The sequence below is a fragment of the Stegodyphus dumicola genome, chromosome 5 (genome assembly GCF_044657685.1).
Source record: "Stegodyphus dumicola isolate Sdum_Otavi_A_Nest chromosome 5, ASM4465768v1".
In the NCBI taxonomy this organism is placed as follows: domain Eukaryota; kingdom Metazoa; phylum Arthropoda; class Arachnida; order Araneae; family Eresidae; genus Stegodyphus; species Stegodyphus dumicola.
In genome coordinates, this window is record NC_140772.1 from 196,044,495 (window position 1) to 196,060,549 (window position 16,055).

At 32.6% G+C, this 16,055-nt stretch overlaps 1 protein-coding gene across 3 annotated transcripts in view; it reads right to left on the bottom strand.

The window, feature by feature from the left end:
* Positions 1-16,055, bottom strand: part of LOC118196808 (ribosomal RNA small subunit methyltransferase NEP1) — a 66,148-nt gene that overhangs the window by 39,730 nt on the left and 10,363 nt on the right. For all 3 annotated transcript variants that reach the window (XM_085817519.1, XM_085817520.1, XM_085817518.1), the window contains exon 2: positions 326-427. In XM_085817519.1, the coding sequence (XP_085673645.1) occupies positions 326-427 (102 nt within the window). The remainder of the gene's footprint in view (positions 1-325; positions 428-16,055) is intronic.

Below are 16,055 nucleotides of genomic sequence, written 5' to 3' on the forward strand. Positions count from 1 at the left end.
TTTAATAAAGTAAACAAATAAATATTAAGCTTTTTTTTTGTAAATTTTGATACCCTTTAGATCATAATTACTCTTTATTTCACAAATTACGTTTTCATATTTTTAATTTTATGATTTCTGCATGCCATCTTACCAGATTTAAAATGATGATCTATAATCCAGAATCGCTGAAGTCCAGACGAGTCCAGATTAAAGACTTTTGACTGTACTGTAATATTCTTCTGGTATGCAGCACAGATGCAGGAGGGGGAGAAAGGAGGACCGTTTAATTACAATATTAAGACAAAAAAAAAAAAAAAAAAAAAAAAAAAAAAAAAATTCTTACTTGGTGTGTGATGTCAGGTCGACAAAGTGAATTATCTTTTTTGTACTTCTTTAAATGTCCTATATGATCTTCACTGTTCAACAGTTCATGATGCTTGCCATTCTGAGTGAAAATACAACACATAATTTTTACTTTTGATAATGATAGAACTAATAATCATAAATGGAAACTTTAACTAAATATATATATATGGCTTTCACCATATCATAAAAATAAGACTAGATCACTTAATTGTAGTACACTGGGGGTATCTGCAAAGGAAAAGATATCTTCATGGAGACTTTCGGTAAAGCATGTACGAGATTTTTAGTAATTTCCAATTTATTCGCATCCCCTTGAAAAATATTCACAGGGCAATGCTTTTATTGCAAAAATAGGTAATTTATGATGCTCCAAACTATATTTATGTGGCAATGGGTTAGTCTATATTTTCTTTTAAGGTGCTCCTTTGATTATCACCAAGTTGTTGTTTCATTTATTGCCACATTGTTGTTTCATTTATGGTAGGTAACCTGAATAGTTGAATGTTATGGAAACCCTATTATGGCATGATTGGTTGCATAACTGCAGTGAATTTGACTGATGTGAAAATATTTGTAAGGGCTTATTTCTGCGTTGGATGTCGGTTAGGAAATACATTGTGTATTTTGTGCTTTGCATCATAAAATGGCTGCTGGTGGTATTGAATGAGACAGCAGAAGGTGTTTTCTTTAAGTGGTTGAGAACAGAAGAAAAGAAACTTTGTTGTATGTAATTCAATGGAGTATTTTACCTGGAACAATGATCATATCCAACTGCTGGAAGTCGTACAATTGTCTTTTTGATAATGGATTTGTTCACTTATCAGTAAATCACGCAGTGACATTTAAGGATCTGGAAACAGGAGCTCAGATCAACACTATTGAAGGCATGTGGGAATGCAATAAAAAGGGATTTTCAGAAGAAATGACACCGACAGTCCAGCAATACAGAAAATATTTTTTACTCTTATTTTTGTGAATTTATGTGGAGACGGCAGTATACATATTCTAGTTCAGATAATTTTAGAAAGTTTTGGATGATGTTAAGGAATTTTGTGTGCCACATACTGAACACACAGAAATTTCTAAATAAGATAAATCAATATTTCGTTTTTGTAGGAACAAACATGTATTTAATTTTTTATGTTATTTTATTGTGTGATTTATAATGCAGTTTACTGAGCATTGATCGGTTATACATTTTATTGTTATTGATTTTACTAGGTTTTCTCACAACGTGAATTTAAAGGTCATTGTACTACCACTATACGATATGTTTTGATGATGAATTTGATTTTAGTTAGTTTGTCCAGCACCTAGCGAGTTTAAGGAGTAAAGTATAAAAGTTTAAAAAAATCCTAAATTTTCAGAAAATTATCTTGCCCAGTGCCTTTCCAGTTTAGGTCCTTTCAAAGCATTTTTCGTGGTTTAACCAGTCTTTTTCCTTGGGTCTTGATTTTGTTGAAGCGTTCTTGATAACAGTGTGTATCATTGACCTGCATCGGGCAAGCAGCACGATTTGGGTTTTGTGGATTTCTTCAAAGGTCAACGAAATAAGCTGTACGATCTGTTGAACTATTAAAACTCTGTATTAATCAGTCGATGATGGCATTCCCGAGTCGTAGGATGTATAAACTTCACCCCTGAGTGATGAATTTTTTTTTTAAAAAATATCTTGTCTTTTCTATTTACAAATATACTCGAATTGAGTAATGTTAAATTAACTTAATATACAAGAAATTAAGTGGTAATCATTTGTAATATATTGTAAACTGAGAGGTGATTAGAATATTTTAAATAACGACCAGTTAATTTTAAATCTGTAAATGAAGGTTTAAGATTTGTTTTATCAGCTTAAATGGTAAGCTATTGAATGTCAAAAAGAGTAAACTTATAAATTAATATGAGTATGCTTATTTGTAAATAAGTTATGTGTTATTTATCATCTTAAGGTTTATTAATTATTGCAAGCTGTAATTGTGTGTCACAGCATGTGTTAATTTTCATAGTAAAATATGTGGTAGGATTGACTGATCAGTTATCCAATATTTAGGAATATTCTAGAAATCAATAAATGTGTGTGTTTAAAATTTAATTGTATTTTGTTTATTTATCTTGTGTGTATTTTTATAATGGTCTGTCATGTCACTCCATTATTTGTTTGAAGGAGGCTTTTAAGAAAAATGGAGTTTTATTGAATTTGGAGTTATTGCTATTATTTTCCCTTTTTACACAGGTACTCACAATGCTTTATTGTACTACCACTATACAATTGTCCTTAGGATGAATTTGATTTTTTGTTAATTTGTCTGGCACCATAAATCAGTTAAGATGAGTTAAAGTTTAAAAGTTTTAAAACCTCTAATTTTTCAGATTCACAACACTAAACTGTTAACGTTTAAAAACCCCTAATTTTTCAAGTATTCAACACATCTATGCCATTAAGTAAATTACCGGAGATGTATTATACTAAAAGTATATAATGGCAAAAGTATATTTACGGGTAACCCTTGGCAAAACTTGGCGGTATATGGATATCGAGTTTGTGAAATTCTTTGACTTGTTATTTTAGCTTGCACAAAATAACAAGTTTATTACACAAAATAACAAGACAAAGAATTGCACAATCTCTGTATCTATGTACACATCGACCTATTTTCACTTTAAAAAAAATGCCAGAATTGCACAAAAATGGCACTGCGCACTCCCACAACTTTATCCATGTATACAATAACGTATTTTCACTTAAAATAACATCAGAGAATTGCACAAACTAGACTTTGTGCACTCCTTGAGTTTGTCCATATACACATCGAACTATATTCACTTTAAAAGTCAAAGGAGCAGCCAACAAAAAATATATAATCTCAATAAACTACATTTTAAATCAAACATTGAAATAACAAAAAAGGAAATTCATCTTTGCACTACACAAAGGAAATATTCACTTACCTTATTTAAGAATTCACACATCTTTAGTCAACAAAATTCCTTAAAAGCATCCAAAAACTTCCTAAATATATCTGAACTAGAATCTGTATACTTATGCCACCACATAAATTCACAAAATAAGAGTAAAAAATATCCTCCGTAACGATGTTCGACCATACGTATTTCCTTCCTACAAAGAGGACACCTAATAATGGCTACTAAGTAAACCTCTTAGTAGCCATTATTAGGTGTCCTCTTTGTAGGAACCAGTCAAATAATGCTCTTTTCCTCTTAATTTACAAATCGTACAGAAACTTCAAATTAATCTTGCCACATTCGGCCATTTTACCATCTAAACCATGAAACAACCAATATACTTCCTAACCAACACTTCTCCAAGCTCTTACGAATTTACTGCAATGATGCAATCAATTATGTCATAATAGGGTTTACATAACATTCAACTACTCAGGCTATCATAAAAGAAACAACTTCGCGATAATACAAGAGGTAAACTTAAGTCAACTCTAACTGGATGTAATCTTTAATTGTGTTTAAAATTTCCATGAATAGATCTTGCATTATGTTTAACTTCACGCCAAAATAAGTATTCGAGTTTGTGATTTGAGTTCACGATCCACCTACACTAGATTCCTTGTGAAGACCACTTTTTTTCATAATTTTGATTTTTAATGATTGCCAATTCAATTCTTTGGCCTGATTAACAGTTGCCAGATTAACGGAATTTGTGAAGTGATTAACAGTCTGATGCACGCAATACCCATGCCGGCTCACTATTTGCTTTTATAAACATTTAATTTTTGAAACACTTCTTAGATGAAAGGAACCCAATGTGAACTAAAGCATATTCAGCAGACAAGTAATTAACAAATGCTTCCATTTAAATGTGAAACTATTATTACCTATATACACTGCTCGACATTGAAAATGCAACACCAAGTAGAAGTGGTCAGAAAGTGATGAAATTTGGAAAAAAAGACAGAGACAGCAAGCAGCAATAAGTGATCTTTATTTCAAAATGACAGTCAGAATAGAGAACGAGAACGGCGTCGGCTCAGTAGGACCACCGAGGACAGTGATGCACGAAGAAACACATCTAGGCATAGAGTCAATAAGAGTGTGGATGGTTCTCCATTAGCTTTTAACCACTTGCCACAGTTCGTCTTCTGAATGAGGCAGAAGCAGAGTCTGCTAATGGCGTCCAATCACATCCCACACATGTTCGATTGGTGACAGATCAGGAGAGTACGGTTAACAGGGAAACATCTGTATATCTTGCAGAGCATGTTGGCAGATAAGAGCACTGTGCATTCGGGCGTTATCCTGCTGAAAAATTGTATTATGCAGCCCCTGAAGGTAGGGGATTGCCACCGGCCGCAGTACATTATCCAAGTATCATTGGGGCATCATAGTGCCCTGAATACGAACTAGAGGTGACCTGGAATCTTAGGCAATAGCGCACCCCACACCATTATGCCACGTTGCCATGCGGTGGGGCATTCCACAGTTACTGCTGGATTAGATCTGTCTCACATCGACGCCACACACGTATGTGGTGACTGTCACTGGATAAACAAAAGCGTGACTCATCTGAGAACACGACATTTCGCCATTCTATCATCCACATCGCTCCAGTCCGGCACCATTCTAAACGTTGGCATCTATGCTGTGGGGTCAATGGCAGTCTTCTTAACGGACGCTGTGAGTGCAAACCACATTCAACCAATCGATGGAAAATGGTTCTGGTCGACAGGGGAACATCCAGGGTATCTTGCACATGCTGCAAAATCGAAGTACAAGGGACTTGCGGGGACCGCTACAGCTTGTCCACAGATGAGTCAATCCACGCATGCTGACGTCACTCTGGTTGCACCTGCACCCCTCCTTCTTCCCACATTTCCTTGTTCCAACCATGTTCGCAATAGACGATGCACAGTGCTTGCATCCATGTGGGTATCAGCTGCGATTCGACGTAAGGACCAACCCGCCCTTCTCAGTCCAATAACCATATCCCTTGTAAAATTGTCTATCTGCTGGAAGTGCCTTCGTTGACGGTGGCCTGGCACTCTTTCTTATTACACGTATCCTCCGGGACAAAAACCAACTTTCTTGAGTAGTTCGTCTGGCAGAAACGACATGAATATTGCCCATTCTGCACGTTCCTTATATCTTACTTCACATGCGTCGGAGGGCTGCGTATTTCACATCATTCGCATAACTCAGTGATGTGTGTCTACTCTAAAATTTGCATAAATTTCTGACCACTCCTTCTTGGTGTTGCATTTTCAATGTCGAGCAGTGTATTCTGAAAAGTAAACAGTTGTTTCAATTTCAAACATACCGTTTGTTAAATATTATTTAATTATGGACTATTCCATTCATATTATTATATTATACAAGCCTTTGCAGAATTACTCATCTTAAATACTTCAAAAAATAATAGTATTAACAATTATGCAGAAACTGCGCAAAATTGCAGACATCTGCTTCTTTAACCCATTAACTGCCAAAACTACAAGGAATGTTTCTTTTCTCGTGAAAATAATAACAAATATTAAAGTAAGCATTTATAACATAAATTTACATTGAAAATAAAAAAAAAAAAATGCTCTTACCTATGGAAAATGTGAATGTTGCGTTCGCGCAACATCAGCGAAATAAGACTACGGATGTTTAGTGAGTAGGATTGTACTCGTGTGATGTTTCTTTTGAGTGGAGCGCAGGATTACTTTTTAGCTGTATAACGTTTTATAAATCTACAAATCACTTTACTTGTAATTAATTTAATATTAAAATATACATTGTATTTCTTTTACAAATAAAGATTATTTCAATTGAAAGATTCAAGCATGAAAAGCTCGATTACAATCATGATGTAAACCTACATTACATACTTTGCATCTATAATCAGTCTGGCTATGGTACTCTTTACAACAAAGTCTTTTGTTATCAACGTACTTTACGATAAAATGTCTATCATCTCCATGCAATGGTTTTTGAATGCTGAATTTACTAGGTCTTCCTGTTGCTGATCTATTTCTGGCTGATTCTACACTCTCAATAGGAATTTGCAAAAGGAATAAGGCATTCTCGCATCTGAAATCTAAAAGACTATATTTTCAGTAGTAAAAAGTGGTGATATTTAGTAAGTTTAGATACTATCTCACCTCATATAATTTATCAGTATTCTCAATTTGACTATTGTCAAATGCAAATTCTACTTCATATTCCTGTACTGCAAACGTGATATCGATTCTTGTACAACAGGAACAGAAATGTCCTTATCAAAAGACCAATACATTTTTTCTTGAGGTAAAGAATGATATCATGTAAGCAATAATATTCCAATAAATCTTCTCATATAGGCTTCAGATGCAATAAATTCTGGGCGTATATATTTATCTGTTCCCCACTGAGCGTATATATTTATCTGTTCAACGAGCAGAGAGTAAATGTCTAAACCAAAACGAAAATAGAAAATCTGTGCACTAGTTTTACCTTGTATTTTGTTTTTTTATAATTTCTCTTCTATCTCATTCTTCATGTTTTTCCTGAGACATAACTAACAGTTCCTTTTTTATCCACTTCCAAGATTTCAGTCTTCTGCTTTTTAAACTTTTTAGTATGACTATAACTGCTTTTAGAAGGCTGAAACTTACTTCTTACGTGAATTTCAACTTCCCCAGCAGTATCATTTGGTAAAATATCATTACAGTCAAAAGTCGTTAATTCAGACACCCATAATCCGGACCTCAAAGCTACAAACTTTCTGCCCATGCGTCGCGTTGACTCATGCACGTAAGACCTTTACGGCTGTGAATATGCGTGTGCATGTGCGCAAATACATTTACGAATGCGCGTTTAATGTATAATGGACGATATAAGCTAAGCTAAAATTATCTAATTCAGTTAATGCTGCAGATTGCGTTGTTCCTTAATCTTCAAATTGGATTCGGCTTATTATTTTTTGCAGATTGTTAGACCAATTTTATAAAAGTAAGCTTGAACTTTCGATTATGTCAAATAGAATTTCTGATATATATTTACTAATATGTAAAGGATCTACAAAACGAAAGTATGTTTCGGAGTCTATTAAACAAAAAGTGGAATTGCTGCAAAAAATGGGTAAAGGCATATCCTTTGTTTATCTAAACTTTAACGTTTGTTTATCTAAACTTTGTTTATCTTTAACGCCGCAGCGCGCAACAAATTGGAAGTTGATCTGTCAGCACTATCGTTATCTTCAGAGCAGATGTTTTTATTTCATTTGGCTTATAATTGCTTACTAAATGTAGTATTTCATCTCAATGTACTCCGTCTTTGACATGATTTAAATCAAATTCCTCGTCGTTATAATTCGCTTCCGATAACGAAGAAAGTGACAGAGGTTATTGAAACGAAAACATTTCGATTGACAAATTAGTCGGTATTCTCGACACAGCAATTATAGGACTTGAACAGCGGAACTTTGTAACTGAAGAAGAAATTATTTCTGTTTATAGAATTAAAGAGAATGTATTATCACATAAAAAACGAAGCAACTTAAACAACTAACATTGAAAGAAATGTTTAATAAAGTAAACAAATAAATATTAAGCTCTTTTCTGTATTTTTGTAAATTTTGATCATAATTTATTGTAAATTTTGATCATAATAACTCTTTAGATCATAATTGATCTTTATTTCATAAATTACGGTTTCATATTTTTAATTTTATAATTTCTGCATGCCATTGTACCAGACTTAAACTGATGATCTATAATCCGGAAAAATCGATAATCCGCAATCACCGAAGTCCCGGCGAGTCCGGATTAACGACTTTTGACTGTATCATTATTTAAAACATTGCAATTTCTTTCTTCTTCATCACTGGATTGTGCAATTTCTGGGGGAACAACAACAATATCAGTTTCATTCTGGTCATTATTAACATTATCAACCTCTGTTTCTTAATGAAAAAATCTTTGAAGGGCTTCTGCTAATGTAAGATACCTCGTTCTAGGCCTTTTTAAACAACCAGAACATGAACGAGAACATCGAAAGGAATGAGTGAAAAAGGAGATTGACTACCCGTTTCCTGCTGACGTTGCGTCAGTGCAACAATTGTTTTCCTTTTCTTCCCAATACAAATATAAACATCTGACTGATGTAACGTTCTGACAAACGGTGACCTTGACTAAAAATAGATCACTCATAAAGACGGCGATTCTTTCGTTAAATATTTTCAGCAAAAATACCCGGTCGAAAATTTTGCTTAAAATATGAGATTAATTACTATAAACAAAATGATTGTTGAAGGGAAATATTTTTTTACAGAAATAATTTTCATAATATTCCCTACACAAAATCATCTGCTGGTATAAAATATCTTAGGTAGTTATATTTATATAGGCATTTATTTTGACCGTTGCGTCAACGCAACACCAGCAGCTAATGGGTTAAAACGCTTAAGATTCCAGCACAGAAATCCTGCCAGTCTTAACACCAAAGTATGCAACACTATTTTTGAAAGCACAAGCTAATGACTCAAAGAAATATAAATATGGTAATGTTAAATTACATATACTGATTAATATATCCACAAAAAAATATAATTACTCAAGCTATAAATGAAAAGTTATCGAACTGGAGAAAAAGAAAAAAGGTTTCTCAAGGAAAACTGATTAAAATTTGATCTTAAGTGCACTAAAAAGTTAGAATCAAAGAAGGCAGAATAAATTTATGAGACAATTACAAATGAAACTTTTATTCTTGATCGTGTACTGATTGCCTCTACCAGCATTTCATAGACCCCCTCCGTTTAATTAATCACATTAAGAAACAGTCGAAAATGTAAAAGTTGTTTACATGTAGTTCACAGCTTAAAATGCTTAATATATAAAACGAAAAATAACTGACTATGAATGAGCTAAATATATATAGAAAACACAGTTGCAACATGAAAAATAAGCCTAATAAGTAACAGAAACAAATTGCATCAGCATAATTAAAAATTAAGGTTAGAATACCTACGTTAAAATTACATCAGCATATTCATAATAAGAAAACACAGTTGCAACATGAAAAATAAACCTAATAACTAACAGAAACAAGCCTAGATTAAAGTTATATCAGCATATTCATAATTCTGAAGCTTACATTAATTACATTAATAAGCTAAACATAAATCTATGCACAATTATTTATAAATGAAATTTCAGATTTTCATGGTAGTGAACATAATGATGATTTAACATACAGTGTCTCACAAAAGTGATGGGACATTTGTGTTTTACAAAAGGAAACTGTAATAAAATAAATTAAAAAAAACATGTAAAATTTTTTGTGGGTGTGTTTCATACTTAAATTTAGTAACAATTATTACATAACATACATTTTCTCAAAATATTAATTTAATAAAAATACAATTGTTTAGAACGGAGCAAAAAATGGTTCACATAAGTGATGGGACACCATTAGATACCACTATGATGCAACAAAAATCATCTGAAGTAAGCAATAAAAATAATTTTTGGGGTTTTTATTTTTACTCAAAAGCAATTGGCAATAATTTATAAAATCGTCTGCAGTATTTTGCTCCAGTTTGTTTTGGAATTTCTGTGTTTTTTATATCTGTGCAACCATGAATGCTAAACGAAAAGAAACTTTGCCTGAAATTCGAAAATTAGTTATTAATTTGCATATTGAATGTGAAAAATCTATTAGAGAAACTGCTGAAACAGTTAACCTGAGTCATTCAACAATTTTCAATATCATTAAACGATATAAAAAGAATCACATGATTCAGGATAAAAGAAGACCTGGCCGACCATCAAAGCTATTCAATGGAATAAAGCGAATTATCCTTCAAAATATTAAAAAAAAATTCAAGAATGAGTGCTCCTAAAGTTGCTGCTGATTTACAAGCATTATATAGAGTAATTGTTAATCCTGAGACTATTGATTAATAAATTTATTAATCAATAGTCTCAGGATGAGCAGAGTAATTCGATCTGCTGGATATCACGGTAAAGCAGCAAGGAAAAAATTCTTCGTGAGTGAAAAGAATAGAAACCTCGGACTGGCTTTCGCAAAATCCAACATAAATAAGAATTCTGATTACTGGAATGAAGTTATGGCTAATCTTTGGAATATGGTAACAGGTGGTTTGGCGACATTTTGGTAAGGTGATAAAGGTTACTAGCTAGGACTTTAGCAGTGTACATGGATAAAGTCAAGAGTGTGCGCAATGCCCTTTTTTTGCAATTCTGGGATGTTTTTTTAAGTGAAAATAGGTCGACGTGTACATGGATGATACCGTGTATGTGCACTTCTTAAAAACGCAGCAAGCAGTGGGCGATTCTGCACTTTCTCCCAATTTCGCACCTAATCTTCGTCATGATTAAGCACTTTTGTTCCATAAAAGTTTTAGCATAAGCGTAATGCGGGTTGCAGATTGTTGGAAAAAAATGTTGAGCACAAAAAAAAAAAAAAAAAATCTTTACTTCGTGAAAACAAAATGGCGTCCAGAAATAAAACTAGCAGGTTGCTGTAGCAGCGTTGGTCACCAAAAAATCGCCAAGTTACCATAATCCAAAGATTAACTGAAGTTATATTTGCTGATGAGAGTAAATTTAATATATTTGGTTCTGGCGGTAGAATCTTTGTGTGGAGAAAACAAAGGGAAGAATTTCGCAAACAGAACTTGGTGCCAACAGTAAAACATGGTGGAGGAGGAGTTACAGTATGGGGGTGTATGTCGCCCGCTAATAGTTAGTAATCTTGTTTTTATTGACAGTATAATGCATCAGTACAAGTACATTGACATTTTAAATCAAAATTTAAAATCTTCAGCACAAAAATTGAACCTTCATAACAATTTTAAATTCTACCAGGACAATGACCTCAAGCAGACTGCTTTGAACGTTAGACTCTGGCTACTGTATAACTGTCCTGAAATAATAAAACCACCACCACAATCTCCAGACTTAAATCCCATAGAGAATATTTGGCAAGAATTGGAATGAAGAATTCGCAAACACACCATTTCTTCAAAACAACAATTAAATTCGGTGCTTCAAGAAGAATAGGGTAAAATCACTCCAGAAATCGCAAAAAAAAAAATTAGTTGAATCCATCCCAAGAAGATTAAATCATGTTTTAAAAGTAAAAGGGGTGAAAATGTGCTTTAGCCCACAGCTTGGCGATTTTCAGTAGCGGCAATTTTTTGAAAATCGCCAGTAAACATTGTATAAACAAAGTTGCGAAGGCGGAGCTATGTGACGTTCATAAATGGGTGGGACTAAGATTGTGACGTCACAATGTATTCTTTACAGATGTAGAAATAAGTATACTAAATTTTTTGTATTTCAAACTATTAAATATGGTAAGTGAATTGTAACAGTTATTGAAACTGTAAACAATGTCGCAGTCTCTCATACAGGGTGAATATTTTTAAGCTTTAGTATTTATATAAATAAAAGCAGATTTTTTTAAATTTTAATTTCATATTGCGGAACATTTTAACTTTATCATCTTTACAAAATTACCTTATTGCTACCTAACAACACCATCTCTTACATACTAGTAAGTAAACAATTTTCATTATTTTCTAAAAATTTTTAAGCTTTATATTAATAAAAAAAAAAGGAAAAATATTTATTATTGAATATCAACATCATACACAGATTTCATTTCCATGTTTCTTAAATTCCTAAACCACGTTCTATAATTCTACCACGTATTAGAATTCTACACATTAATAAATTTTAAAAATCTAATTTCTCACAATGAAAGAAAATATTAAAAATAAGCAATTTTAAAAAGAAAAAATATTTTAACTTACCCTTTTCAGGAAAATAAAAAGTCTTTTTGACAATGACGTCACGTTTCCCTTGCATTTACAATAAAGTAATAAATTTACATGTACGTTCACTCACCTCTCTCAGCATCACAGATAAATCCATAGCGATTGTTTATTTAACAAAATATATGCAGAAAAATGGCAAAAACACACAGATAAAAACCACTCGATTGATAACTACCACATAAGAACATTCAAATGGCAAATGAACTAACTGCTCAAATTACGAAGTAAAAATTCCAAAAGAAATCGTCTGCTTGGAAATTCTTTTTAACTGCAAGTATAGTTTTGAAAGCATAAATTAGTGTCTGCTACTTGACAATTTGTCTTCGGACATTTGTGCTCTCTCCGAAGAAATTTATTCGTATCTAGTTATTAAAAAACGCTGTGAAAGCCATGGCTTTTCGATATCTAAAGCTATGATAGGTAATATTGTCAATGATAGGAAATTTAAAAAAAGACAACAAATATAATGAAATTAAAAAACAAAATAAAATCTGAAATTTAAGATTTTACATTACGCCCCAAAGGTGCATTTTTTTAACACTTTGCGTGTTACCTTTATTAATCAAATATCATGTTCTTCGCACTTAACCGTAAAATTCAGTTCAACAGTAATATCACAAAATAATTTTAAAATAAGCATATCTTTAGATTTTCCGATACACAGTCTCGCGCGCTGGAGATAAAAATCTGTAGAGCATTGTCATTGCTTGCTTTAAAATTCCTCAGTATGTTAATCAAAAATTCGTTAAAGTTTTACAAAATATGAAAACGATAATAAAACAAATTCCAAATTTCAAATTTGGGCTTCCAGATGCCCATATTCGCAGGAGGATGACGTTATTCTAAATTTGATGTTTCTAGGTACCATTGTTTTATCAAAAGGCGAGAAACATACATACATTTATAAAGATTTTTAATCGTTCAATTCCTTTAAATATAATACAGGGTGATAATATTTGTTGGCCACAATTTGAAACATTGGGTACATTGGCATTTCCCACGTACACATCGATCTATTTTCACTTAAAAAAACATCTCAGAATTGCACAAACTTGGCATCGTGCACCACATTGGCTTTGCCCATGTGCACGTTGATCTAGTTTCACTTAAAAAAACATCTCAGAATTGCACAAACACGGCATTGCGCACCACATTGGTTTTGCCCATGTGCACATCAATCTATTTTCACTTAAAAAAAATCCCAGAATTGTACAAACTCGGCATTGCGCACCACATTGGCTTTGCCCATGTGCACATTGATCTATTTTCACTTAAAAAACATCCCAGAATTGGTCAAACTCGGTATTGCACATCACATTGGCTTTGTCCATGTGCACATTGATCTATTTTCACTTAAAAAAAAAAGTCTCAGAATTGCACAAACTCGGCATTGCGCACTGCATTGGCTTTGCCCATGTACGTATCGATCTATTTTCATTAAAAAAAAACATCAGAGAATTGCACGACGTTAGCTTTTCCAATCTTCTAGGATTGAGCCAAAACGAAATACAAAATATTAAAATAAGCAACTTTAAAACGAACCATACAAGAAAAATTTTTTCACTTACCCTTTTCAAGTCTTTTTGAGGGGTTTCATATATGAATTTATTTCAGGGGGGAAACCCTTTTGGGTCCCCCTTTAAATAAATTTACAAACGTTTATATGCCGTTTCCATAATATATGCAGTAAAAAGGCTAAAACCCACTGGGGGGGGGAACACTCGATTAAAAAAGAAACGACATAAGAACATCCAAACCGCAACAGAATTAACAAGTAAAAAAAAAAATTTTTTTTAAATAATGAAAGCTTTTAGATTTTACATTACGCCCAAAGGGGTATTTTTTTAACGTTTTGTGTGTTACATTTCTTTATCATATAAAGTTCTTTACACTTAAACCATAAAATTCAGTTCAACAGCAATATCGCAGAATAATTTTAAAATGAGCATATCTTTAGAATTTCCAATACACAGTTTTGCGCTCTGCACGTAAAAATGTTTTTTTTCCCCCGTACTATGTTGCAGGGTCGCCGCTTTTTCGGATGGCCCAAACTTTCCTTTCCCCATCGATGACGAATAGCTGATAGCTTTGCACTTTGTAATCGATTACGAAGTCTCGATACTTTGTTTACGTTTTATGTGAAATTGTGGTAAGGTTGTATATGGAAAATCTTGCAGAATTGATAATGGTCGCTCTTCATATTTAATTTTTTTTCTTGCTGTATACTAGACTGGATGCAATAAATCTCGGTTTAATCCTAGTATCCGGTGCACAGTCCTACAGTCAATTATTTCCATTATTCGAATTAATTCGTTAAAAGTCTTAATAAACAAACTTATTCATATTGCTGATACAAAAATATTGATATGCTTTGTTCAATTCTCTTGTTAATAAAGAACAGCAATTGTGCATGTAATGACAGTAAAAAATAGTGAAAATTTATATATGTCTGTATTGTTGTGCCTAAGTAGTAATAATGCATGATTATAAAATAAATATTAGTATCTACTGAAGTAATAATTACATATGTTAGAACACAAGAAGAGAATCTGAATTGTTATTTATTTTAGTGACCCATATTTTTTTTTTTTTTTTGTTTCTTCCAAACAGCAGAGATGCGTGTCCTAAATTTTGTACTGAACAACACAAAATTATGTTCAAAGAAAAGAAATTCATAAATTCTGCTTTGTCTACGATTGCCAGTTAAAAAAAATCATGTTTTCCATTTCTCCACATCAAAAAATTATACCGGGGGGGGGGGGGAGACACCACTTTAGTTGGCATTTGATGTTTTATATCAATAAAAATTCCATGGCTTTAACCATTGATCCTAATTTTAATCCCTCTTCATTGTTAGCTTTTAAGGAAATTTGCATTTTGATCTCTTTCTGTCAATAGTGGTATTAAGGATTTGGTTTGCATCATTTAATCATACTCTCCAGTTTCTTTCTGTTGCTTCTCATATAGGCACATGCTGATTTTTCATTCTTGCAGCAGTTATGTTTAATATTCAGACCTGTAGTGCTTCAAGTTTACAAACATTTTGTTGACTCTTGTTTGTTATTGATTTCTTTAGAAATAATAATCCTGCTTAGTGTTAAGATTTATGCATTGTTTATATAAGATAATTATTGGTTGATCTTTACATTATGGTAACTTGGCGTTTTTTTGGCGAAAATTTGGCGACCAACTCTCCTACAGCAACCCTCTATTTTTTTTTCCCGCCGCCATTTTGTCTTCACGAAGTAAAGACATGTTTCTTTTCTTTTTATCCACTGAACACTTCTTCCAATAATCTACTAGCCGAATTACACTTATGCTAGAAATTTTATCTAACAAAACTGCTTAATCATGACAAATATTCACTGCAAAATTGGGAAAAAGTGCACAATACCATACTCCTTACACGTTTTTCACAATAACACATACACATAAACCATGTACACGCCGACTTATTTTTACTTAAAAAAACATCCCAGAATTGCACAAAAATGGCTTTGCGCACACTCTTCACTATATCCATGTACACTGCTTTTTTCTCATAAATTAGAAAAATTTCATGAAAATACGTGACAATTTTCTCAATCTTTAAACCTGGTAAAAAGAACATATATGAAATTACCTGATCGCGAAAAAGTATTTACCCTTTCCAAATATGAACATTTCCACATATAAAATAAATAAAATATCCAAAAACTTTTACCTCTAAATCATCTATTACATTATACACGTCACCAACGAATTCATACCGCAAGCATTACAAATACTTAGTATTAAATATTTAAATTATTTCCATGCACGTTTACTTCAACTTAAACGTGTACCAAATTCCTACAAACATAAAATTCACAAAATAACTATAATTTAATTAAAATATCACTAAACCATGTACACGTCGACTTATTTTTAC